This window comes from Leptopilina boulardi, unplaced genomic scaffold (assembly GCF_019393585.1).
Source record: "Leptopilina boulardi isolate dan_hultmark-lab unplaced genomic scaffold, ZJU_Lbou_2.1 LbouV2_122, whole genome shotgun sequence".
NCBI lineage: Eukaryota > Metazoa > Arthropoda > Insecta > Hymenoptera > Figitidae > Leptopilina > Leptopilina boulardi.
Window position 1 is genome coordinate 2063052 of NW_026137666.1, and position 25059 is coordinate 2088110.

Sequence of the window (25059 nt, forward strand, 5' to 3'; positions counted from 1 at the left end):
CCAAAAGTTTGGAATTAATTCTATAAAAAATAAAGAAGTTATAAGGAAAATAGTGAAAAATAACTCAAAATTTGAAGAGTAGTAAATCCAACTACTATTCACCAGTTATATGAAATGTAGTAAAAGGAATTATTTTCTTTAATTAATATAACTGCTTTTTGAGTAGTAAATTTTTTATTAATTTCTATGATTTTATAGGCTTCAATAAAATTCTTGTAGAATTAACAAGTCGTCTGTAATTAAAACTACTACTTTAAGTAATAGATTTACATCTTGAGTTGTTTTAACATTTTTAAATTGAGTTAATAAAATCACAAAATGTCATTCTACCAATTACATTTTTAATTGGTTTAACTATTTTTATATAGTTAATAGAACCGTTTAAATTCAATCGAGGACCTATTGTACTACTCAGAGTAGTTAAAAAGTAGTAAAACCTACTAGTTTTTTTCAGTGCGCCTCATGGGAATATTTCACGGTGACATTCAGGGATTATTTATTGACATTCAGGGATGTTTGGGTGATGTTGAGGGAATATTTCAGTCGTACTTAGATAATTGTAAGTGTACATAGATTATTTTGTTTAATAAATATATAATTAAATAATATATCTTAAAATGATGACAGCAAAAAAACAAACAGGCGTTTTCATTTACATAAAAAGAACTGCGTCTATATTCGATAAAAAGGATAAAGTAAGTACTGCCATCTTGTATAAAAGTTTTAAACAATATTTCTATTTTAAGGAACTCTTCTTATTATTTTATGATTTTATCATATTTGAATTATTAACTTCTTACCATCTTCATCCACTTCTGCTATAATTTCTGCTAAAGTAGACTCGCTTAGTTCATATCCTAGCATAGACAGAATTGTTCCAACCATATCTGTACCAATACAACCTTTTTTTTCGTGGTCAAAAGCATCGAAAGCCTTCTTCAGCACTTCGCATGAGAACAGAAAAAAAACATAAATTATTGTTACCACTAATATTTAATTAACCCATTAACGACCGCCAGGACGAAAAATTTACCTTCACTTAGCAGCTGTTATTTTATATGAAAAAATAATTTAAAAAATTCAGGATAGCCCATTTCTAACGTAAAATTTATCGCTCTTTTCGATTATGAAGTCCAAATTTAATTATAATTAAATCCTTAATATTTATAATAATTTTATTGCAAAAAAACATGATTTTCTGCAAAAAATTTTTTATTCAAAAAATATTTTGACATGGAAAACGACAGTTAATTTTCTCCGGAACCCAAAATATCGCGTCCTCGAATACCCAGCTACAAAACTATATAGTTGCGAATACCAAAATTGATGATGGCGGACGACAAAATGGCGATTTTCCACTAAAAAAGATTTAAAAAATACTATTTTGCAAAAAATAATATATTGATGAATTATTTTTATTTCTGCACCATATACTTATGTTTTTTGGGTCACTAAACACGAATACGGTATAAGTTCTCAAAAATTCAAAATGGCGGATCCAATATGGCGGACAATTTTTTCAAAAACTCAATGGATTTATCTGAAATTTGTTACTCGGGGGTTTTTGGAGTCGCCGGTTACGAATCTGAAGTTACTTTTCAATAATTCAACATGGCGGAAAATTTTTTCAAAAACTCAATGGATTTATCTGAAATTTGTTACTCGGGGGTTTTTGGGGTCGCCGGTTACGAATCTGAAGTTACTTTTCAATAATTCAACATGGCGGAAAATTTTTTCAAAAACTCAATGGATTTATCTGAAATTTGTTACTCGGGGGTTTTTGGGGTCGACGGTTACAAATCTGAAGTTACTTTTCAATAATTCAACATGGCGGATCCGAAATAGCCTACAAATTTTAACCCTGCAGAAAATCCTTTAAAGTACGCGTCTCTTTAGAAATGTTTATAAAAAATGTTAAACAATTTGATTATTTCAGTACTTCTTTGACGGTAGAAATGGTGAAATTTTATGGTCACACAGTAATAAAATAGTAGATCAGTAATAAAAAATGTGTTCGATTTCAATATAAAGTGAAGTAATTCGAAATCAACGACCCCAAAAACTCAATAAGTATTGATTTTCAAGCAAATTCGGTGAATTTTAATTTTTTTTAATTTTTTTTTTTAATTTTGGTATTCGCAACTATATAGTTTTGTAGCTGGGTATTCGAGGACGCGATATTTTGGGTTCCGGAGAAAATTAACTGTCGTTTTCCATGTCAAAATATTTTTTGAATAAAAAATTTTTTGCAGAACATCATGTTTTTTTGCAATAAAATTATTATAAATATTAAGGATTTAATTATAATTAAATTTGGACTTCATAATCGAAAAGAGCGATAAATTTTAGGTTAGAAATGGGCTATCCTGAATTTTTTAAATTATTTTTTCATATAAAATAACAGCTGCTAATTGAAGGTAAATTTTTCGTCTCGGCGGTCGTTAATGGGTTAAAAAAAATTTATACATAATAATATACATATATTAATTTTTCAATTAGTTATAAACAATTAAATTTTAAGCACCCTTTTTTACTATTTTCTCATTTTCTCTGTTGTTTCTTCATAAAACTTAATAATATTTAGTAGAAAAATAAAGAAAGAATGCCTTTTTTATTTACGAACATTTTCGAGAATTTTCCTGAAAATTTTTTTACTACCCACCAAAAAAAATTTTGAAATTAACTCTCATAGCAAATAAAGAGAGCAATTCCATGGGATGTGATCACAAGAATTTTTGATGATTGGAGCAATTTTATTGAAACCTTGTGAATATGTTCCTTTATATGTACAGAATAAAAGCCCACAAAGACTTTTTCAAAAATTTCAAAATTTTTTGAGATATTTCTAATTCAAAATTTATGTCATTTTTTTAAAAAAAACATGTAACTTTTTTTCTTGTTATCCAAATGAGATCAACTTTTTTATATATTTCTCACAAAAAGATGCTTTTTTAAGAAAAAAATAGTTCATGAAAAAAAAAAATTTTTTGCCCGGAAAACAGTCAAAAAAAATTTTTGAATTTATTTTTTGAAAAAACTACCTCTTCGATTTCAAAATTTTTTTTTCCACATATTGCCTATGATGCCAGGAATAACCCCTTCAATTTTTATAATGGGACAGCAAGAACTTTGGGAGAAAAAAAATAAAACGTCCCGTGCGGCACGGCGGGACGCGCGCATCTTAGTATTCACGTCCATTATATAGTAAAGAATTATGTAAAATCAATGGCACTTTATACTTTCTAAGTAGACTACTGTTTTTAAATACATACATAATTTTGAAATATTTGTATTATTTAATAATTATAAATATTATTATCTGATTCCGTTAATTACAATCAACGTAATAATGTAAATTATAATGAAATATGCCTTCAATCAGTTGATTTAGAAATTTAAATGGAATTTTTGATTGAATTATTTTAATAAAAAAAATATCATAATTAATAATAATTTAGTAAATAATAATGATGTCAATAATATTCATATCAAATAAAATTCATTTTCTTTAATTTGAGTAATATCAGTTTTACTCTTTTTATGTGTAGAATATAAATTGTATTTAAAAATTCGCGCGTTATCTTTAGTAGGTGTCTTCACGTCCGCAAGGTGTCGAAGTCTGAATTTTGATAATTTCTCCCACTAATGACGTGCGTTTCGAAATGTATATATGCAGATAACAATTTAGCTAGACATTTTACTAATTTTTCGTATTTTTCTATGAAAGTAAGTATTTTTGGTGTTCGATTTTACTTATTTATGTGTTTGGTATTAAATTGAATTTACGTTCAAGTAAGCGTTTCGACTTATAATTTTTTTTCTTTTCTGGTTTTTTAAAATTTGTGTTTCTTTTTTCATTACGATTTTTTCTTCATCTTTTTGGAGAAAGTTCTTGAAGAGCTTTAACTTCCGCTGTTTTGTTAATTTAATATAATTTTATTTCATTAAAAATATTGTATTATTTTTATTATTTTTTGTTTTTTAAGATGCCTTTTACTAAATTTTGTTATAACCCACTTAATAGACCTAAACATGCGAAATATAAAAAAAATCTTCGCAACATTTCAAAAGAGCTAGCGAAAAAATTTTCAAATCTTTCAGGTGATCAATATCTTTGTGATCAATGCAGAAAATCTTTATTGCAAAAACCTCCTTATTTTATAGAAAGAAAAAATAATAATCCACAACAAATCATGAACGACAATGAAAATATTACTAGTGATGTTGGAATGAATGACATTGAAAATATTTTTATCCCACAAAATGGTGCAGAAGATATGATACAATTTCCTGCAGTGGACAAAAAGGCAGTATTTTCTTATTTAAATAAATGTTTAATAATTTTAAATGAACCTCAAATTGATTCTATAAAATCTTATACTGTTACAGAAATAAAAGATTTAATAAAAAATATTACTTCTGTACTTAAAAAAAAATTTTTTGATCTCGATGACTCTAATGATGATGAAAATGATATTGTAAAACATCTTCAAGAAAAATTTGAAGAATGTAAAGAAGATAAAAACCTTCAATTGCAAATTTTAACAATTCTACCTAAAAATTGGACAATTCGGAGATTTGAAGAAACATTTGGATGTTCAAGTCGAATGGCACAAAGAGCAAAAACATTGATTTCTGGAAATAACTTTTTAGCTTCTCCAAAACCAATAACAAGAAAACAATTGTCTGCAGAAACAAGAACATTAGTTAAAGAATTTTACAAAAATGATAACAATAGTCGAGTGGAAAAAAAATTAAAGAACAAAAAAGGTTAATGTTGTGCAATCTTAAAGAGCTTCATAGATTTTTTAAATAATCTTATCCTGAACAACCAATAGGATTTTTGAAATTTGCAGAATTAAGACCCAAAGAATGTATATTAACTGGAGGAAGTGGTTCGCATACTGTTTGCGTTTGCACTCTTCACCAAAATGTAAAATTAATGTTCGAAGGTGGAAAAATTCGTGAATTAGCTATCAGTAGCAACCTTGAATTTCCTACGTATCAGCACTGGATAGCTCACGGAGGAATAGTAAGGAGACCGATCTTGTTGTAGTAGCGCTTCTGAAAATGTCAGAAAAACATGCACGATAAATGCCAGTTTCACTGCATTTTACTAATGATGATGTTTGGGTTTCATGCGGAGTACGCATGCGTTGGCTTTATACACGTAAGTTATGTATATTTCGCCATGATCCGGTAAAGAGTTGTAGTGTTGGCGCGCGAATTTATAGATTTAAAATTCGCGTAGAAAAGATTGTAGAGAGAGTATTTGGGGATTTGTTAGAATTTCAAGTTTGTTTTATCTAAAAATTTGAATAGGTGAGAAATGATTGTTGGAGATGGATTGGTGAGGAGGATTTCGCTACAGAAAGGTCCGATGCATTTTAGTGATTTTGAGAGGCGGTTAATTAATATTGATCGAAAGATGTTGAATCTGGGGCAATTCCAGAGAACATGTTCGAGGTCTTCTTGGATTAATGGGTTACATGGGCATGCTGGAGAGGGAACAATTCCTTTTCTATGAAGACTTGCGTTTAAAGAGTAATGATTACTCCTTAATCGACATATTGAGACTATTTGTTGTCTTTTTAAATGAGATGTTGCGAACCAGGGTTTGTTTCGTAGTTGATAAAATCGTTCTGTGTAGAAAGCTCCAAAGTTTTTGCCTCTTGTTAGGTAATAGTCGTCGGATTTTTTGTTCATTTGGTCTTTAAAGGTGTTAACGAAATCAGAATAAGGAAGATTGAAATTTAGAAGTGGGGCATTGATTGAAGCTTGTTTTGCTGCTTCGTCGGCTAGTTCGTTGCCTTCAATGCCTGAGTGACCCGGTATCCAGACTAGAGTAATGTCGTATTTTAGGGTAGATAAGACTGCTAATCGGTTTCTAATAAGGAGGATGATGTGTGATTTAATATTACTGGGATTGGGTGAAGAAACACTTGTTAAAACACTTAAAGAATCTGAGAAGATGGTGGCCTTTTTTATATTGTTGTCTTTTATGTAGTCGAGTGTAATAAGAATTGCGAAGGCTTCGATTGAGAATATGGAAGCGAAGTTGTTTATTTTCCAGGATTGAGAGAATTGTCTAGAAGGGCAAATGGAAGCACATCCTGCTATTTTGTCATTTTGGGATTTTGATCCATCGGTGTAAAAGCAAGTTGTGTTTTTAAATTCGTTGTTTAAAATATCTTTGAAGAGAAGAGCGGGGTGGTTTGAAGATTGAATGTAGATACCTAAGGCAGTTTTTATTTGAGGATTGAATAGGTGATCGCTGTAAGGGAAATCGTAATATGGGTGACGATAGGTTTTGTTGATTTGGGGTTTGAATTCATTAGCTTTTCGAAAAGCTATTAAGAGTGTGAAGGTGTTTCTTATTCCAAATGGATTTCTTTCGGTTGTAATTCTATGTAGATTTTCGAGTTTTTCGATTAGGGGGTGGTTAATGTTTGAGAGGGATTTAATAACGTATTTTTTTGCAAGGAAATCGAATCTAAATTTGAGAGGTGGTTCGCAGGATTCAGAGAGCATAACATTTATAGGTGTACTCATTCTGTAACCTAAGGATAGACGAATGGCTTGATATACAAGTTTTTCTAATTTATTGAAGAAAGTGTGATTTTTGAAATTGAAGATAAGCTCTGAAAATTGTGAGGAGGATGTATGGGTGAGCACCCCACCAGGTGCGTCTTAAGACTTTGATGATGTTTAGGGTTTTGTTTAGTTTATGAAGAAGAAATTTGAAGTGAAATTCAAAAGACATTTTATAGTCAAGAATGATACCAAGGAATTTTGTTTGAAGTGAGGGAAAGATAGTGATATTATTTATTTTGAGGTTTAGGTTAGGGTCTTGTAGGTTAATTTTTAAATGGTTAAAAAGGATTAGTTTTGTTTTGTCTGGACAAATTTCTAAGCCTCTGGTTGATAAAAAGTTGGAAAGAATGTTTAAGTTGTTTTGGAGAATGGTTAAGCAGGTATTGGGATCTTTTGATTTGACAAGGATGACGATGTCATCTGCGAATTCGATTATTATACAATCTGGAGAGAGAAGGGAGTGTAGTTTTCTGGTATAAATTGAATATAATGTTGGACTTAAAATGCATCCTTGAGGGAGGCCTAATGTGCTGATTCTTGGTCCTATTATTTTTCCGTTGATATTGAAGAAAATGTTTTTGCATGCATTGGTGTTATAAACGAATTTAGCTATTTGGATTGGGATTGCGAGTTCTTTGAGGTCTTCCATTAGAATTTGTGGGACAACGCTGGGAAAAGCTCCTTTAATGTCTAAGAATAAGCCTGCAGTGACTTCACCTTCTGCGAAGCCTGTAAAAATTTCGGTTGCTATGAGAGCTAAATTGTCTGAACAGGATTTATTTTTGCGAAAGCCATATTGGGTGTGAGATAAAAGGAGATTGTGTTCTAGGTACCAACTGAGTCTATTGTAGATTAGTTTTTCCATTAATTTGAGCATGCAAGATGCAAGGGCGATAGGGCGGAATTTTCCTGGAGTTGATTTTGGTATAAAAAATATTAGGAATTCATTCCAAGAAGTAGGAAAAGTACAAGTGGAGAAGATGTGATTGTAAATATCTAGTAGTATTACTCTTGCTTCTGTAGGGAAATTGTGGATGATATTGTTATTGATTTTGTCTAATCCAGGAGAGGTTTTTAGTTTCAGGGAGGAGATGGCAATATTTAATTCTGTGATATTGAAAGGTGCTTCAAGTTGTGGATTGGAATTGAAGTTGTCAGGAAAGTAGTCATGGAAGACTGTTGGTGGACACATTTCGTTGGTTAGGTCGTGTAATTTTCTTATGGTTTCTGTGTCAGCAGAACAGGATGCTGTTGCGGGTTGGGTATATCGATTTTTAAAAGATTTAACTACTCTCCAGACTTTGGTAATAGGAGTGGTTCTATTTAAAGAGTTGCAAAATTCTTGAAAGAAAGTTCTTCTTGCTTCGTTTAGGGTTCGTTTAGTTTTGGCTTCGTTTTTTTTGAAGTTAATGTAATTTTCATAGTTAGAATGTTTTTTGAATTTTTGGAATGCATCTCGTCTTTCTTGGATTGCTTTGTCGCAATTGTTGTTCCACCAGGGAGCTGGAATACGTGGTTTGGTTTTTCGAGGATGATCGGTTTTGGAGGGGTTTTTGGAACGAGAGGTTGATGGAGATGCAAATGAAATTGCATTATCAATACATTGAATAAATGTGTCGTATCGAGAAAGTGGGTCTTGAATTTCAGGAGAAAGTTCATTATTTTTAGAAATTAAGGAGTTTTTGAGATCAGAAGAAAATGTTGACCAGTCTATTTTTCTTAGGTTGTATTTGTGAGAGTAGAAATGGGATATAGGGATATGGACTCCTAAGTTTGTAATTACTGGAAAATGATCGCTTCCCATTGGGTCTTCCCAGATTTTTTGTGAGCAAAAGGTGTAAAGATTAGAGCTGACAAAAGAAAGGTCAAGAATTGATGGAGTTTCATTTGGTCTGTTTACATATGTGGGTGTGCCATTATTTAGACAGATGAAATCTTGAGTATCTAGAGCAGAATAAAGGGATTCGCCATTTTGGCATGAACGAGAACTGCCCCATAAGTAATGGTGGGAGTTGAAGTCACCTCCAATAAAAATTTGAGGAGAATTTGTTGCTAGGGCAGAGTTTAGAAAATTTGACCATGTGTTTTTATTAACCCTTTAAGTCACACATTTTTCTTTTTACTAAATTGGCTTGAAAATTGTTACTTGGGGGTTTTCGGGGTCGCTGATTACGAATCTGACATTAGTTTTTAAAAATTTAAAATGGCGGATCCAATATGGCGGACTTGGAGTTAAAAATTAACTGAATTCGCTTGAAAATTGTTACTCCGGGGTTTTCGGGGTCGCTAAATACGAATCTGATGTCAGTTTTCAAAAATTCAAAATGGCGGATCCAATATGGCGGACATAAAAATTAAAAATTAACTGAATTTTTTTGAAAATCGTTACTCGGGGGTTTTTGGGGTCGCTGAATACGAATCTGATGTCAGTTTTCAAAAATTCAAAATGGCGGATCCAATATGGCGGACTTGGAGTTTAAAATTAACTGAATTCGCTTGAAAATTGACAATCGGGGGTTTTCAGGGTTGCTGAATACGAATCTGATGTCAGTTTTTCAAAATTTAAAATGGCGGTTCCAATATGTCGGACTTGGAGTTGAAAATTGATTAGATTCGCTTGAAAATTGTTACTCGGGGGTTTTCGGGGACGCTGAATACGAATTTCATGTCAGTTTTCGAAAATAATAATTTCATTTTTTTTATCTATCCTGCTCTCAGCGTTACCCAGAACCAACGACGTGGACTTGGCAAGATATTGGTTCCACCTTGTTTTTTTTATTTATTTATTTTTTTTTTATTTTTATAAATAAAACAAATTACGATCGTCGCAAAAAAAAGTCAGTGAAACAAATGACGATCGTCAACAATCTTTATGATAGTAAAAAAAGGTATACATTGGATTCAGTTACAAAAACATAAATGCTAACAATTTTCTAAATAACAATACTGCTGAGTGTAAAAAACGTTTATTTTTACAGGTTACTAATCCAAGGGTTGTCAGGTACATGATTTAAAGATAAGCATCTATTATTCCTATTTAAACATTTAAAATTCTAAAATTCTATTTTTATTTTTTTATTCAGCGACCCTGAAAACCCCCAAGTAACGATTTTCAAGCGAATTCAGTCAATTTTCAACTTCATGTCCACCATATTGAATCCGCCATTTTGTATTTTTTAAAACTGACATCAGATTCGTATTCAGCGACCCTGAAAAACCCCTGGTACCGATTTTCAAGCGAATTCAGTAAATTTTTAACTTCATGTCCGCCATATTGGATCCGCCATTTTGATTTTTTAAAAACTGACATCAGATTCGTAATCAGCGACCCCGAAAACCCCCGAGTAACGAGTTTTAAGCGAATGCGTTGACTTTTTTTTTTTCGTCCGCCATATTGGATCTGCCATTTTGAAATTTTAAAAACTGACATCAGATTCGTAATCAGCGACCCCGAAAACCCCCGAGTATCAATTTTCAAGAGAATTCAGTTAATTTTTAACTTTTATGTCCGCCATATTGGATCGGCCATTTTGAATTTTTAAAAACTAAAGTCAGATTCGTAATCAGCGACCCCGAAAACCCCCGAGTAACGATTTTCAAGCGAATTCATATGAAATATAATTGTAATATAGTGAAAAACCAAAGGTGGGTCGCTGAGCGACCCACTGTGACGCAAAGGGTTAATATTTTTACCTGGTAGAGGAACTCTATAAACTGAGATGATTAATAGAGGACCCGAGGATGTGTCTATGGAGATGGAGACGGTTTCTAGACAGTTTTCTATGTTAAGGATGGTAGAGATTTTTGAGTAGGTAATTCCTTTTTTTATAGCGATGGCTAGACCTCCTCTATTGAAATTAGGTCTATCCGCTCTGATAATGTTAAAATTTGGATTTAAGGAGAATGAATTATTTGGTTTTAAGAAAGTTTCACTGAAGAGTAAAATGTCGACTTCATTTGAAATTGATAGGATATCGTTTTTCTTATTTGTAATACCACGACAGTTCCATTGTAGTATTTTTAGGTTAATGAGTTGGTCCATTTTAAGGGTTGGGGATGAAGGACGTAAAGTCCGAAGCGAGATTGTTAATAAAATTATTTAGTTCTTTCGTGTTGGATGCGGAGTTTGATTTGTATACATTGAGTATTTTTGTGAGTACTTGAATAAGATTATTTATTGATGAAGTGATGTCATTGGGGGTTTGGTTTGAATATTGGTTGTGAGCAGTTGGGGGGGAGATCGAGGTTGGGTTAGATTGGGTTGATTGAGACATTGTTGAAAGGGTTCGTCCGTTGAGTGGTGGTTCTTTTTCTTTTGGGTAAGGTCTGGGTCTAGGATCCTTTTTTGGATGTGACAGTGGATTGATTTTGGCGGAAGAGGGGTAGGATTTGGGTTTGAGATTTCCCGAAGAGTGAAATTTTTGTTTTGTTGTGGTGGTTTTTGGATTTGTTTTTGAGAGAGAATGCTGGGTTGAAGAGTTTGCAGCTTCAGAGTATGAGTCTTGATTGGTGAAAGAGGATTCTTCAGGTGTTGAAGGGCAGTCACCAAGATTTGGAAAATTGCTGAAGTTGAAGTGAACTGAATTTTGGGGTGTTTTTGATTTTTTTGGTCGGAGTATTGCTTTGGCTTCTGAGAATGTGAGGCAGTTGTTGATTGCATAAGAGCGAAAATCTTTTTGAAAGATATGTTCTGGACAAGTTGAGGAGTTGGGGAAATGAGGTCCATTGCAGTGGATGCATTTCGGATTTTTGTCAGTCAAAGGGCAAGGATTACTTTCGTCGTGGTCCGGGTCACCACATTTTTTGCAATTCTTCTTGGATTTGCAGTATTTGCTGATGTGGCCGTATCGTAGGCAATTCCAACATATTTTGACAGGTGGAGTGTAAGGTTCGACAAGAATTGAAGCGTGGTAGATGGCTATCTTTGAAGGAAGTGATCTGCCTTTAAACGTTAGAAGGATAGTAAGTGAGGGAACGTATTCGGTTTTGTTTGTGTCTTTGTTAAAGGTTTTTCGAGGCAAGCGGCGGACTTCTAATACCGATGAGTTGAAGTGATGGTTATCGAGAATTTCGATGTTTGCAAGTAATTCTTGTTCTGAAAGATTGAGTGGGACGTTTTTGATTACGCCTTGGGATGTTACAAAGTAGGACGGAATAGAGGCTTTTAAGCCTTTGTCTACGAGGGATTTGCTGTTCAAGATCGAGTTTGCAGAAGATGCAGAGTTGGTGAAGACAGCTAGTCTGCCTAGTCCTGAGTTTTTGACGTCGACGATAGCATTTTTGAATTTTGAGTTCAAGAATTTTGCGTGGGTTATTCGATCGAGATTTTTAATCGATGAGTCAGGTTTGGAGCTTTCAAGAATTACTTTAAAGATTCCATTGGTTGACTCGTCATAAAGGAGATTATTCGAGGTTTTGGAATTGAAATTTGTGTTTTTTGAGAGAGAGTTTTTTTTTTGTGCGGAGTCATTGAGGGAGTTGAGAAAGTCTTGTTCATTTTCTGAATCAGAGTGATTGTTTGGATTATATGCTTTTCTTTTTTTTGGGTTGTTTGTGTTTGTTGAAGACAATTTGATAAGGCTTTCAGCCCCCTGTAGATCGGCATTTGTATGACAAATGTCCATTTGAGAAGGGTTATGGTTTAGTGAAGGGTTTTTTCCCCACTTTCCTCATTCTCTTCTGAGAGCATAATTGGGATAAGGGCGCAAAATGCCGCCCTGATTTTTGAGAAATTCTATGATTGTTCAAATAAATGTGTGTTGGTGTTTGAGAAAAAGCATGCAGTGCCTTGGCACTTTCGTGGTTACGGCGTCCGGCCGTCGGTCACGTAGAACGTGGATCGCGTATTTCTAACCGAAATATCGATAAAAAGTTTAAATTTTTTTTTTGTAACAATAGAACAGAAAATTAAATTCGAACAAATAAACTAATTAAACACTGAAAACTTGACAGAAATACATTAAATCGCGTTAAATAAAATTTTTATTGAAAATTTGCGACTGTTATTTACGGTTGCCACGGTACTTCCTTCACTAGTCCTGCATTTTACTCAACCATCAAAGTAGCTGAGCATGCGCATTAGCCATGTGCTGTCTCTTTCTCTCGCAAAAAGTGTGCGAGTGAGATGTTACTGAAGTATATTTCTCAAGTCTTCCATGCGTGTTGTGATGAAGGGGTTATGTGTTATTGTTATTTGTTATTGTGTTAATATTTGACAATTAAATTGAAAACTAATAATTTCTTGGTAAGAAAAATCTTTTTCATGACATACATAATAAATAATATGTTTATAATTACTATGGCTCCATTATTCTTTTAATAATTACTTCAATTTATTGACACTTTAAATATTCCAATAGCATACATTATTATATACTTACACATGATTTTGGAGATACAATATCGCAATGGTAAATAAAATTTCTGAAATAAACACTGAACACTAAGATTTTTTTTGTGACATATATGTATATCGCATAACCACACATTTCATCTGTCAAAATTGAGGTCCAATGCGCATGCTCAGCTACTTTGGTAGTTGAGTACAATGCACTGAACCTGGCACTTATCGTACATGTTTTTCTGACATTTTCAAACGCAGAGATCGGTCTCCTTACTATTTCTCCGTGGGATAGCTCAATCAATTTGCAATCCACCACAAATATAATGTTACCATGGAACTTGTTCTTCTTGTCCAGGAGATTTAAAATTAAAAGCGGATTTACTATCAGCTTATGAAAACAGTAATATTGAAAATATTACATTTTAGCAATGGGTTCAAGTAGACCGCTCTAATCTTGAAACAATTATAAAATCTACAGAAGAGTTCGTTGAATATTTCGCACAAGAACAAAAAAAATTAATTTTACATGGTTTTATTGCGAAGGAACAAAACCAATTTCTTGCAGATGTTAAATCAAATTTGAATGATGGGGAATTATTAATAATTTGCGATTTTGCTGAAAATTATTCCTTTGTAGTCCAAGATTCAACTCAAAGTTATCATTGGACAAACAATCAATTAACTATTCATCCTTTCGTAGCATATTACAACAATTCAGAAAAGGAGTTAAGGCATGTTAGTTTTGTTGTAATTTCTGAAATTTTGGAACATAATACTATAACAGTACATCTATTTCAAAGAAAATTAATGACTTTTCTAAGAGAAAATTTAAAACAAGAATTAAAAAAGATTTTTTATTTTTCGGATGGATCAGCAGCTCAATATAAAAATCGCAAAAATTTTGCAAATTTAACCCATCACAATTTAGACTTCGGTTGCGATGCAGAGTGGCATTTTTTTGCGACATCACATGGCAAAGGCATAGAGATAATATAAATAGAGTAGACAAGGTATAGGCGGCTGCGTAAGAGGGAAGTGTCCTGACATAAACAGAATGGGTTGGAAAGAGAAGAAAGATTTAACACCAGTATCTGTCCTTCAATAAGCACCAGCGCAAGAGAGACACCTACTGGTGCTAAAATCGCGTTCTCTTTCTATCAAACGGACGCCTCTATACAGACCATCTCCACTCTATTTATATTATCTCTATGGGCAAAGGTCCTTGCAAGGGAGTGGGAGGTAGCCTTAAAAGAGTTGCAGCCCAAGCAAGCTTACAGCGACCCCTTGAAAACCAAATTATAAATGCCCGAGATTTATTTGAGTTCGCTCAACATTTAGAAAAAATTCATGTTGCATTCTGTACACATGAAGAATACATTGAAGAAGAAATTTTTCTAAATCCGAGGTTTGAAAAGTCGGTTACTATTCCAGGCACACAGAAGTTCCACGCATTCATTCCTGTTTCAAAAAATAAACTATTAACAAAAATTTTTTCATTTTCTACATGCCAATCCAGACCAATGAAAATTATAAAGCCTTAAACTTTTTTTATTTTTAAATAAAAACATTGGAAGAAAGCTGATTGGAATTGATTTTACATAATTCTTTACTATATAATGGACGTGAATACTGAGATGCGCGCGTCCCGCCGAGCCGCACGGGACGTTTTATTTTTTTTCTCGCAAAGTTCTTGCTGTCCCATTATGAAAATTGGAGGGGTTATTCCTGGCATCATAGGAAATATGTGGAAAAAAATTTTGTGAAATCGAAGAGGTAGTTTTTTCAAAAAATGAATTCAAAAATTTTTTTTGACTTTTTTCCGGGCAAAAAATTTTTTTTTTTCATGAACTATTTTTTTCTTAAAAAAGCATCTTTTTGTGAGAAATATATAAAAAAGTTGATCTCATTTGGATAACAAGAAAAAAAGTTACATGTTTTTTTTAAAAAAATGACATAAATTTTGAATTAGAGATATCTCAAAAAATTTTGAAAAAGTCTTTGTGGGCTTTTATTCTGTACATATAAAGGAACATATTCACAAGGTTTCAATATAATTGCTCCAATCATCAAAAATTCTTGTGATCACATCCCAAGGAATTGCTCAAGATAAAAATAAACATAAAGAAGCGTCTACAATAAGCGCGTCAGATGTGTTCGCGAACGTGTACCTAATTAGAGAGAGGGGTATAGCTGTATATCTCCATACCTCTCTGTCTCCTTAGGTACTCGATCGCGTTCACGTCCGACGCTCTTATTATAGACGCTGTTTAAAAGGAACGTCTAACAGACGTCTTTTGGGCGTTCTCTTCACATGCCTTCAGATCTTCTTAATTAGTCTCAATGACGTCATTTTCTCAAAGTCCAAAAGACATTCTTAAGGTGCTTTTATACCTCCAGTATTTTGGTCAAGCAATCGGCTGGATTGAATTTTCACGGAGAATCACTGAATTTGATTGGCTCTAAAAATATTCAATTTTCACGGTGGAAATGGCTTATTAGTCAGAGCCAATCAAATTCAGTGATACAACCGTAAAAATTCAATCTTTACCAAAATACTGGTGGTATAAAAGCACCTTTAAGGCGTTTGCACGAAGTAGTATAAGGAGACATATCACCTATGGCCGGCTATAACGGAATGTAGGCCCGTTTTCGGTATTCACAGTTCTCAAGTTTTCACCAATCTATTTATACTTGCGCCTGTAGAGGGAAACCTCGGTATTAAAATCACGTGTTTACAGAATACAGAGTTTAATACCACAATTTCCCGCGATTGGCGTAAGTGTAATTTGGTTGGTGAAAACTTGAGAACTGTGAATACTGAAAACAGGGACATCTTTTATATACAGCGATATGTCTCCTTATACTACTTCGTGGGCGCTTGTATACCTCACCGATCCCGAGTATACTTGCGTCGTGTACCATTCGAGTAAAAGAGACGGAAATATCTTTTGTCTCTTTTACTCCAATGGTACACGACAGAAGTATACTCGGGATCGGTGAGATATACAAGCGCCTTTAGGACGTCTTTTGAACAACTGTGCCCACTGGCTATATTAGTAAACGTAATTTTGTGTGTCAGCAAATAGTTCGCTGTCACAGAAAAATTTTTCTAAGCGTGTACCCTAGTAGCACGTAATATTACAGTAATATTAAAATGTCCGCCTCATGATAATATTACTGGTTAATATTACTGTAATATTATACGCTTTTTTAAAATACATAAAAATTTTATAGTTTTTTATGATAAAACAAGAAAAGATAACACAGGCACACAAAAAATAAAAAGCTGTTTGGCCGAGACACTACACTAGTCTATTTCCATGTATTTTTTCACGCTGAATTCGAATCCGAAGTCAGAATTATCAGATTGGCTTTTATTTTTGAGATAAATTCAAAAAATTGATCAGAAAAAAAAATAAAATCAAAAAGTTAAAAAATTTTTAAATGTCACTGTCATAGTGTAATTCCATGTATTTGTTTTTAACTTTTTGATTTTATTTTTCTTTCTGATCAGTTTTTTGAATTTATCTCAAAAATAAAAGCCAACCTGATAATTCTGACTTCGGATTCGGATTCAGCGTAAAAATACCACATTTTACTTTTTGTGTGCCTGTGTAATTATTAATCAGTCAAATATTTTCAAGTGGTTTTTGAAATTTTTTGTAATATTACCATGAGGCGGACATTTTAATATTACAGTATTATTACTATAATATTACGTGCTACTAGGATAGAATCTTTCACATATGACACTCATTAATTTTTATGATAAAATAAACTTACGTGCTATTTGATCTTTTGTTAAATCGTCCTGAAACAATAAAATATTTTAAGAATCAAAATTAATTTTCCTTATAGGGTCTGGAATAAATTCAAAATTCTATCTTAAAATTAAAAATTGTAATTCAATTGTATCATTTTCTTAGGGTTTCGTGGCCCAGGGCCGAAAGCGTTATAGTTTCACTTTGGCATCCGTCCGTCGTACACTAGTCTACTTCGCTTATATTTTTTAATCAATTACCTAAAATATATAAAAAAAGATATTTCACTCACTTTTTAAATTAATGTTAAATAGAGATATGTTATTTTGAGCACTTATTGTGTGCAAAATTAAAGAATTTCTGATAGGGGGCTATACTTAAATTCAGAGCCGTAATTAGAGTGGTGTTGTCGCACTGGGCGCAGGTCTTGAGAGGATCAAATTCACAAATAAATTATGCATACAAAGAAATTTTTATTTAAAAAAAATTAAAATGGAATGAAATATATATTAATTAGAAATATTGCTTTTAGTTATCGATAACACTTCATTATTATCAAATATTATGGAAGAAGAGACGTTAGACAAAGGTTATCTCATAATAAAAATTTTAATAACTATAAGACTAAATTAATCGTTGTAAGAAACCTACATTCAAGTAGCACGGAATATTGCTTGAATGTCACCGTGATATCAAGTGGGAATATCCCTGTGACATTCAGGCGATTTCCTAATGTCTGCTTCACGGGGACATTCCACGGTGATATTCCTGTGACATTCGTATGATACTGATGGAATATTCCCATGAAATTTGTGTGATATTGAGGGGATATCCCTGTGATATTGAGTGGAATATTTCTGTGATATTGAGGTAATATTCTTCTGATATTGAGGGAATATTTCAGTAATATTGATGAGATAATTTATAAAATTCTAAAAAAATGTTATATTTTTTTCTATTTATTTATTTTTTTATTTAAATATTCAAAACAAAAAATATTTTAAGATTTTATAAATTAGAGGAATATTCTCTCCATATCACAGGGATATTCCCTCAATATCACATTAATATTCCCTCAATATTACTGGAATATTCAGCTCAATATTACATGAATTTCACGGGAATATCGCTGTAAAAATAAAAATCTATTGCAATTTAATATTTATATTTATAACTTTTTGCAGAGTAAGATAATTAAATTTTTTTTCATCCATGTCCAATAAAGAAGAAAAAGGTAAATAAAATATTATACTTTTTATATTTACTTAAAGACAAGTCAAAGTCGATTTTTCCATTGAAGCTTTATGTAAATGTAAAAATTGCATCGACTTTAACCTACCCTTAACATAATATAACAAGGTTTTTGAAACTTTTTAAGAAATTATTTAATATATTTTATATTATATTTATATAATTCCAGTAGGCAAAAAACCTGTTCAAACAGTTTTATGCCAGGCAAAAAATGTTTTAGAACATGGTTTTTTCTCTCTGGGATTTTACTTTTAGAGAATACATTTTTACTTTTTGAAAGGACAACATCTGGTTTCCTAACCAGTTCTCAAAAATTTGATAATCTGTGAGCTTTTCAAATTTCCGCAAAATCTACAGTGTTATTTGTGGAAGAAGTGTCCCTACTGAAAATTCTCACATGGGATCCATTGTCTAAAACTATGAAACACCCTACTTCTATTAAAGCTGATATGTTACAAGTTTTCTATACATTAACTTTTTAAAAAAAGTAAAAATGAATGAGTTACACAACAAAGAGTGAAAAGTGCGCCAAGTAACCCCGGTCTCTCCTAATTTTAATTTCCGTTAAAATTGTTTCTACAAAGCTTTTGCTACAAATATATTAATTTTGCCCTCACAACACAAGGATATTCAGGATATCCCTGGGACGTCCTGGGGATATCCATTTGCTTTTGGCGATTCGGATATCCCTAAGATATCCTCTGGATATCCATGGACATCTCTAAGATATCCCAGGGATATCCAAACCGCCGAAAACAAATCGATATCCCCAGGACGTCCCAAGGATATCCTGAATATCCTTTTGTTGTGAGGGTGAATAAATAGCCTTGGTTTTCATGACTTGCTAAAGAATATACTAAATTTTTGTGTCATTTTTAACATTTATTGCAAAGGATTTTCTTTCCGTGTAATAAATTTTTTATTTTTGATGAAAAGAATTATTTTTTGTATTAATCTTGTAATCCAGGACAATACTTTTCAAATAGCATGTAAAATAACTTGCTAAATTTTGTTTGTCCAAAAATATCCCCAAAAAACAAAACCAGCCTCAACCTGCGTACCTCTCCTCTATTGTTTTTTTTAGTTTTTAATACCTATATTTCTATAAAATAATATTTTAATAATAAATGTTAAATTTTATTTTTTCTTAGAAGTGTGCAACAAACTCCTATAGAAATACGCATATTTCAAGTTAACGGGGAAAAGAGCTCCCCACTTAAGACCAAATTTTTCGGGTTAACAGATACAAAATTAAACATATTGTTAAAAGTCGTATATTTAAAACGTTAAAGAACATTAGTCTTATTTTTTTTAGTGGTTCATAAAATAATTACATTATTTTGTTAAGTAAGATTTTATAATAGTTTCAGTTTTTGGACATTTTTGTATAAACGACTTCGAGACCAAATTCACACTATCAGACTTGTTGATAATTCGTATTACTCGGGTAATAATAAAAGTGGGAGACCAAATCAACTTCGTGTTACGTGTAAAAAGAAATCTTACCTTTAACCCCGTAAAAGTCAAATTTATTTTAGAGTTTAATTTTTTTTGGTTAAAATTTTTTTTTTCAAAAATGCATGCACGGAAACCCGTGTAAAAATTTTTTTTTACAATTTCTTTTTTTTGCTTTAAAAATTAGTTTACTATCTGTAGAATATTATCCTACATTACTAATCGATAATTAATTAGATGTATGAATGTCTGTAGTATACATTAGCATTTCAGATGCTAACAAATGCAGTTAACGTTGAGCACGAGATCTCTCTATTCTTTCGGTTTGTCAGTATACACCCTAAAAAAAGTAATTTTCAATCTAGAGGATTCCTCTAAAATAAATGCATATTTTCCTCTTAATTTTGGTATCAAAATTATTATTCTTCATTTAAGAGGATTTTCCTCTTAAATTAAATGTTGACATCCAAACCTCGTAAAATTGTTTTTAATGTCAAAGCCATCAATAAAATATTTATAATTTCAATCAAATAATAAAATCTTTTCAGAAAATACATTTTTAAATTAAAATAAGGTAAAATTATAATAGTTCACTTCAATATAATAATAAAAATTGATTTTTAATGGGTGTTTTCGGCATTCACTCAGAGTTAACTCTAGAGTTAACAGTGGTGCTCAATGATATTATCTTTGAAAATTTATTTACCTAAATAAAATAATTGATTTTCTATTTTCATCACCCTGAGTTTGAAGTTAGTTGTCCTTGTTTGCTTACTTTTTTTTAATTTATACGCATTTTTTGTTTTTCATTTAAAAATGGAACATATTTTTGCTACCCATAAACGTGTTATTTTTTTAAAGTTTATAATTTTCAAATTTTTCATTATTTCCCTAACTGTAATTAATCTGAATTGTTTAAGAAACTAGATTATTTATTTTAATTAAAGTTGTTTTTTATAAATAAAAAGTTTAAATAATTTTTAATAAAAATAATTATTATGTTTCAATTTACACTTTTCAAAACAAACAATCCGTTCACAAATTTTGTCGGCCATTAAAGGTTAGGACTGACCCTTTTTCTTTACTCTCGCAAGAAAACAGAGTTAACTCTGGGTCATCTAGTAATAAATTTTTGGGGACTTTTATGAAATCTAGAAACAAAAAATTTTATTTTAACATTACATTACTAGAATAAAAGGCCCGTTTCACATGTTGTTACAATTGCAAACCCTGCGCCAATCAAAATGAATCGTCTATGCCAAATTGCCAATCAACAACGTTCACAACCAACAGACGAACTGAAAATCAAAATTTACATTTGAGCACCACTGCTAACTCTAGAGTTAACTCTGAGTGAATGCCGAAAACACCCAATATAACATTAACAATGTCATGTTTTTGGTTAATTGTCAACATTTTATATTGATAATTAAAATACAAAAAATAAGTTTTCATTAATCAGTTGTAATGATCAAAGAGATTTTCAGCGCAAAAATAATTTTAAAACATGATGATATGTTTAAAAGTTAACATTTTTTATAGGACAGAAAAAAATTTCATATATGAAATTATTTAACGTTTTAAAACTTTTTTAAAAAAAATAAATAAAAAGATTTAAAAAATTCGAAAGATTCAAAAATAGGGTTATAGTATTTCTATTTACCTGAGTAGTAAAATTTCACAAGAAATATCCAAATTTTTTTAAATCTAAAAATACCCGTGTGGAAAAGTGATGTGGGCCCCCAGCGGGGGCCCTTATGGATCGCCCTCATGCCATGAGGGCCGCATATGGATGATCCATAGGGGCCCCTCATGGAAACGACATGCTCATCGATGAGGGCGCCCGCATGGGCCCTTATGGGCCCTCACGTTTGCCCTCATCTTGCCCTCAAGTTTGCCATAATGTTTTTTAATCAATAATATTAATAATAAAAGTTAATTAATAATAAATAAGCTTAAGTTATGAATAAATAACATATTTATTTAATAATTATTCAATTTTAAATTAAATTCTTACTCCCCTACCGAAAGAGTGGTACTGGAATGGTACTGAATTGGACTTGGCTTGAGTTCCACTTCAGTACCACTACCTGATAACCCATAAGAAGACATTTTTAAAGTACTTTAACAATAGTTTTAAAGGTATATAAGATCAACAAACCGTCTCTCGCGAAATACGTGTAAAACAGCAAAAAAAACATAATAGTTTGTAGAAAATTTCTGTTAAGTTTGGAAATTATATTGCAATCCCTCCTTGAACAATAGACCCCTAGGTCCTTTGTTGAAGGATTAAAATTTTAACCCGAGTTTTATTGCTTAAAAAATTTGTAATTTTAATAACTCAACTTTAAAAAATATATATTCAGATTCGTTAATATTTCCAGATTATGAATATCTAAAATTTATCATAAAATAATTACATTTAAAAAAGTTATAATTTATCTCGTATACCTTAAGTTTGATAAAAAAATGGACATCATTTTTGAATTTAGCTGACAAAGGAAATATCATATGCATAATAATGTATGAAAATAATATAAATCCATGAAAAACAAATATAATATTGAAATAAATATAAAGTTTTAGTTTAAACATATTGAAAAAGCTAGTCGCTTTTCACTTTTATGAGGGTATTAACGGTAACTCGACCCTTTTCGCAGGTAAATTTCCCAGTTCCATTTCAGTACCAAAATGCACCAAATTAGTACTGAGTTGGTACTGAGCCCTCAGTTCCAATTTCCCAGTACCAATCCAGTACCACTCTTTCGGTAGGGTCAAATTGAATTTATTAATTAACGTTCTAATTAATTAACTGCCGGATATAATTAAAAGTAATAATAAATTAATTAATTAAAAAATTATAAAATAAGTAATTTATGCATACATAGAATTAATGATTAAACGCAAACCTGAGAAATAAATAAATCTAACGCATGGGGGGAATCGAACCTACGACCTACGGACTATGAGTCTAACGCTTTACCAACTACGCTACGCACGCTACTTCAAAACGAATGCTAACTTCTTGATGCTATTTAAACTTCAAAAATACCTAACAAAGAAAAGTGCTTAACATCATTTAGTTAAAGTTAAGATATTAAATTATATTTTCCAATCAAATGCAATTTATAAAATATAATTAATTATATGCTTTATGATTATTATCATGAATCATCTCAGGTGAATTTTCAAAAAAAGTGTAAATATATTTTTATTAAAAACGCGTTTTTCGTTGTTTTGAATCATTGGAAACATTCATTTTTTGTTGATAAAAAAATATTTGGTTTTTGGACTTAGAAAATTTTGCTAATCGATCATGAGGGCGATCCATGCGGGCCCCTACGGTGGCCCTCATCTATTTTGCCATAAGTGTGAGTGTTATTTTCAAAAAAGTGTAAATATATTTTTATTAAAAACGCGTTTTTCGTGGTTCTGAATCATTATAAACATTAATTTTATGGTGATAAAAAAATATTTGATTTTTGGACTTAGAAAATTTTGCTAATCGATCATGAGGGCGATCCATGCGGGGCCCCTACGGTGCCCCTCATGGATTCGCCATAAGTGTGAGTGTTATTTTCAAAAAAAGTGAAAATATATTTTAATTAAAAACGCGTTTTTCATTGTTGTGAATCATTATAAACATTAATTTTTTGGTGATAAAAAAATATTTGATTTTTGGACTTAGAAAATTTTGCTAATCGATCATGAGGGCGATCCATGCGGGGCCCCTACGGTGCCCCTCATGGATTTGCCATATGGATCAGCCCTCATGGGCCCCCGCCGGGGACCCCGAACTCTTGAGGGCAAGATCGTGGCTTTTTCCACACGGGTAGCGTTAAAAATATTCATTTAATTTGAATTTAACTATATTTTCTGTATTTTTAATAAAGCAAATCCATTTTTTTGTCCTTTTTGTTGACATTTTACCAAAAATATTAAAACTGAAAGGTTAAAAAACAACTTCACAACTATCATATCCAGGGAAAGGGATCAAACGATTACATTATTTTTTTCCGTTTCCTTTTTTTAAATCTTCTAAATTTAAAACAGAAAATCTTAATTAAAGAGGAAAATACAAAAGGAATCCTTTTGTCATTCTTCCATTAAAATGAAGAATAAAAATATTCTACATTTCAATTGAATAATCTTGTTTTAAGAGGAAATATTTAGAGGATATTAGAAGAGGAATTTTCCTCTGAATATAAGATTACTTTTTTTTGGGTGTAATTTTATTAATTGTCATTAGCAAGCACCATAAGCAACTGGTGGTAAATCGTAGTTTTAGTGTAATAGTTATTTTCAAACACATAACGTCTTCAAGGCAATAGTTAAAACACTACTTTTTTGTATCGAATACTTTAAACGTGCCTTTCTCAAAACGTGTTTTTCACGCACTGTGCAATGTAGCTCAAACAATTTTTAACCGATTTTCATAAAACTTAACAGACATCTTCTTTAACTTACTGAATATTGCATGACGAGCTGTTTCTTTTTTTAAAAAAATTTTTAAACAATTTTTTTGTAGATTGTTTATAAAAAAATTGGTTTTTTTTTAAATGGACTCAAATTTTCAAAAAAATTTTTTTTTTTAATTTTCTCTTCATGCAAATCGTATTTGTGTATTTTAACGATAAAAATTTTATATTTTGATTTTTGTTGAGATTTGTAGGCTGCACTGCGCAAAACGAAAATCTAACTTTGCAATATTTTGCAATATTTTTAATTTAAAAAATTATAATATGTAGTTTATATTGTACATTTTAAGGTATGCTTTACTTTAATTCAATAAACTTTACTACTTTTTTTCAAAAAAATCTTGAAAAAACGTGCATTTACACGAGTTTCCTCTCCTTAAAAAAGCTTTCGAAACTGATGTTCATAAAAAAATTTTATTTTTATATTTAAGAAAAAAAATTATTAAAACAAGCGGTGTACCGCAAATCCCCAAAAGTTTCACCCCCTCGGAAAATATTGGACTAAATGAAAAAATATTTTTACCAAAAATTAACATCCATGACAACGATCTATCAGTACTACAAATGCCCCAAGTTTACGCGTGATTGAAGAAAAAAATTTTTGAACCTTGATCACTTTACGTGAGATATATATATATATATGACAGCAGTATGTACAGAACACACAAATAGCGTAACTTAAGTAAAAATTATGTTTAAATGTATTAACTACAATAAATGTATAACAATATGTTTAACAAAAAACCGAGCGAGTGAGTAATAAATCGCTAGTAAAAATAATGAAGAAATTACTATAAAATAATTTTATTTAATGTAATTAACTTACCATTACCAAAATATTTTTTAAAATATTAAATTATAAATCGTTTAAGTTTTTTCTTAGGGAAATGTAAATCATCCAAAACACTGTAACGCTTAGGCAAATTTTGGCTCGGGATTAAGTATTTAAATATCTTCAAATTCTAGCCGTTTTCAGATTTCTCAAGGGCTATCCTCTTATACCATTTAATCGTCTACAACATCTCTATACTTCGCGCAGTAATTATAAACTTACACGATTTTCTATGTTTGCATCTTTAATTTATGCAATTCAACACAAAAATAAAATAGAAGCTAACATATCAGGAAAAATTATTTGTTCGACTTTAGAAGATAAGGTGATGGTAAAATAAAAAAT

At 31.3% G+C, this 25059-nt stretch overlaps 1 protein-coding gene across 1 annotated transcript in view; it reads right to left on the reverse strand.

Moving 5' to 3' along the window:
• The window catches only part of LOC127286910 (troponin C, isoallergen Bla g 6.0101), a 57782-nt gene extending 32993 nt beyond the window's left edge, over nt 1–24789 (reverse strand). The window contains exons 1-3 of the mRNA XM_051313548.1: nt 24709–24789; nt 16721–16748; nt 801–944 (exon numbers count right to left, since the gene is read on the reverse strand). Coding sequence (XP_051169505.1) covers nt 801–944; nt 16721–16748; nt 24709–24711 — 175 coding nt within the window. The 5' untranslated portion in view covers nt 24712–24789. The remainder of the gene's footprint in view (nt 1–800; nt 945–16720; nt 16749–24708) is intronic.
• Between the last annotated feature and the right edge of the window lie 270 nt (nt 24790–25059).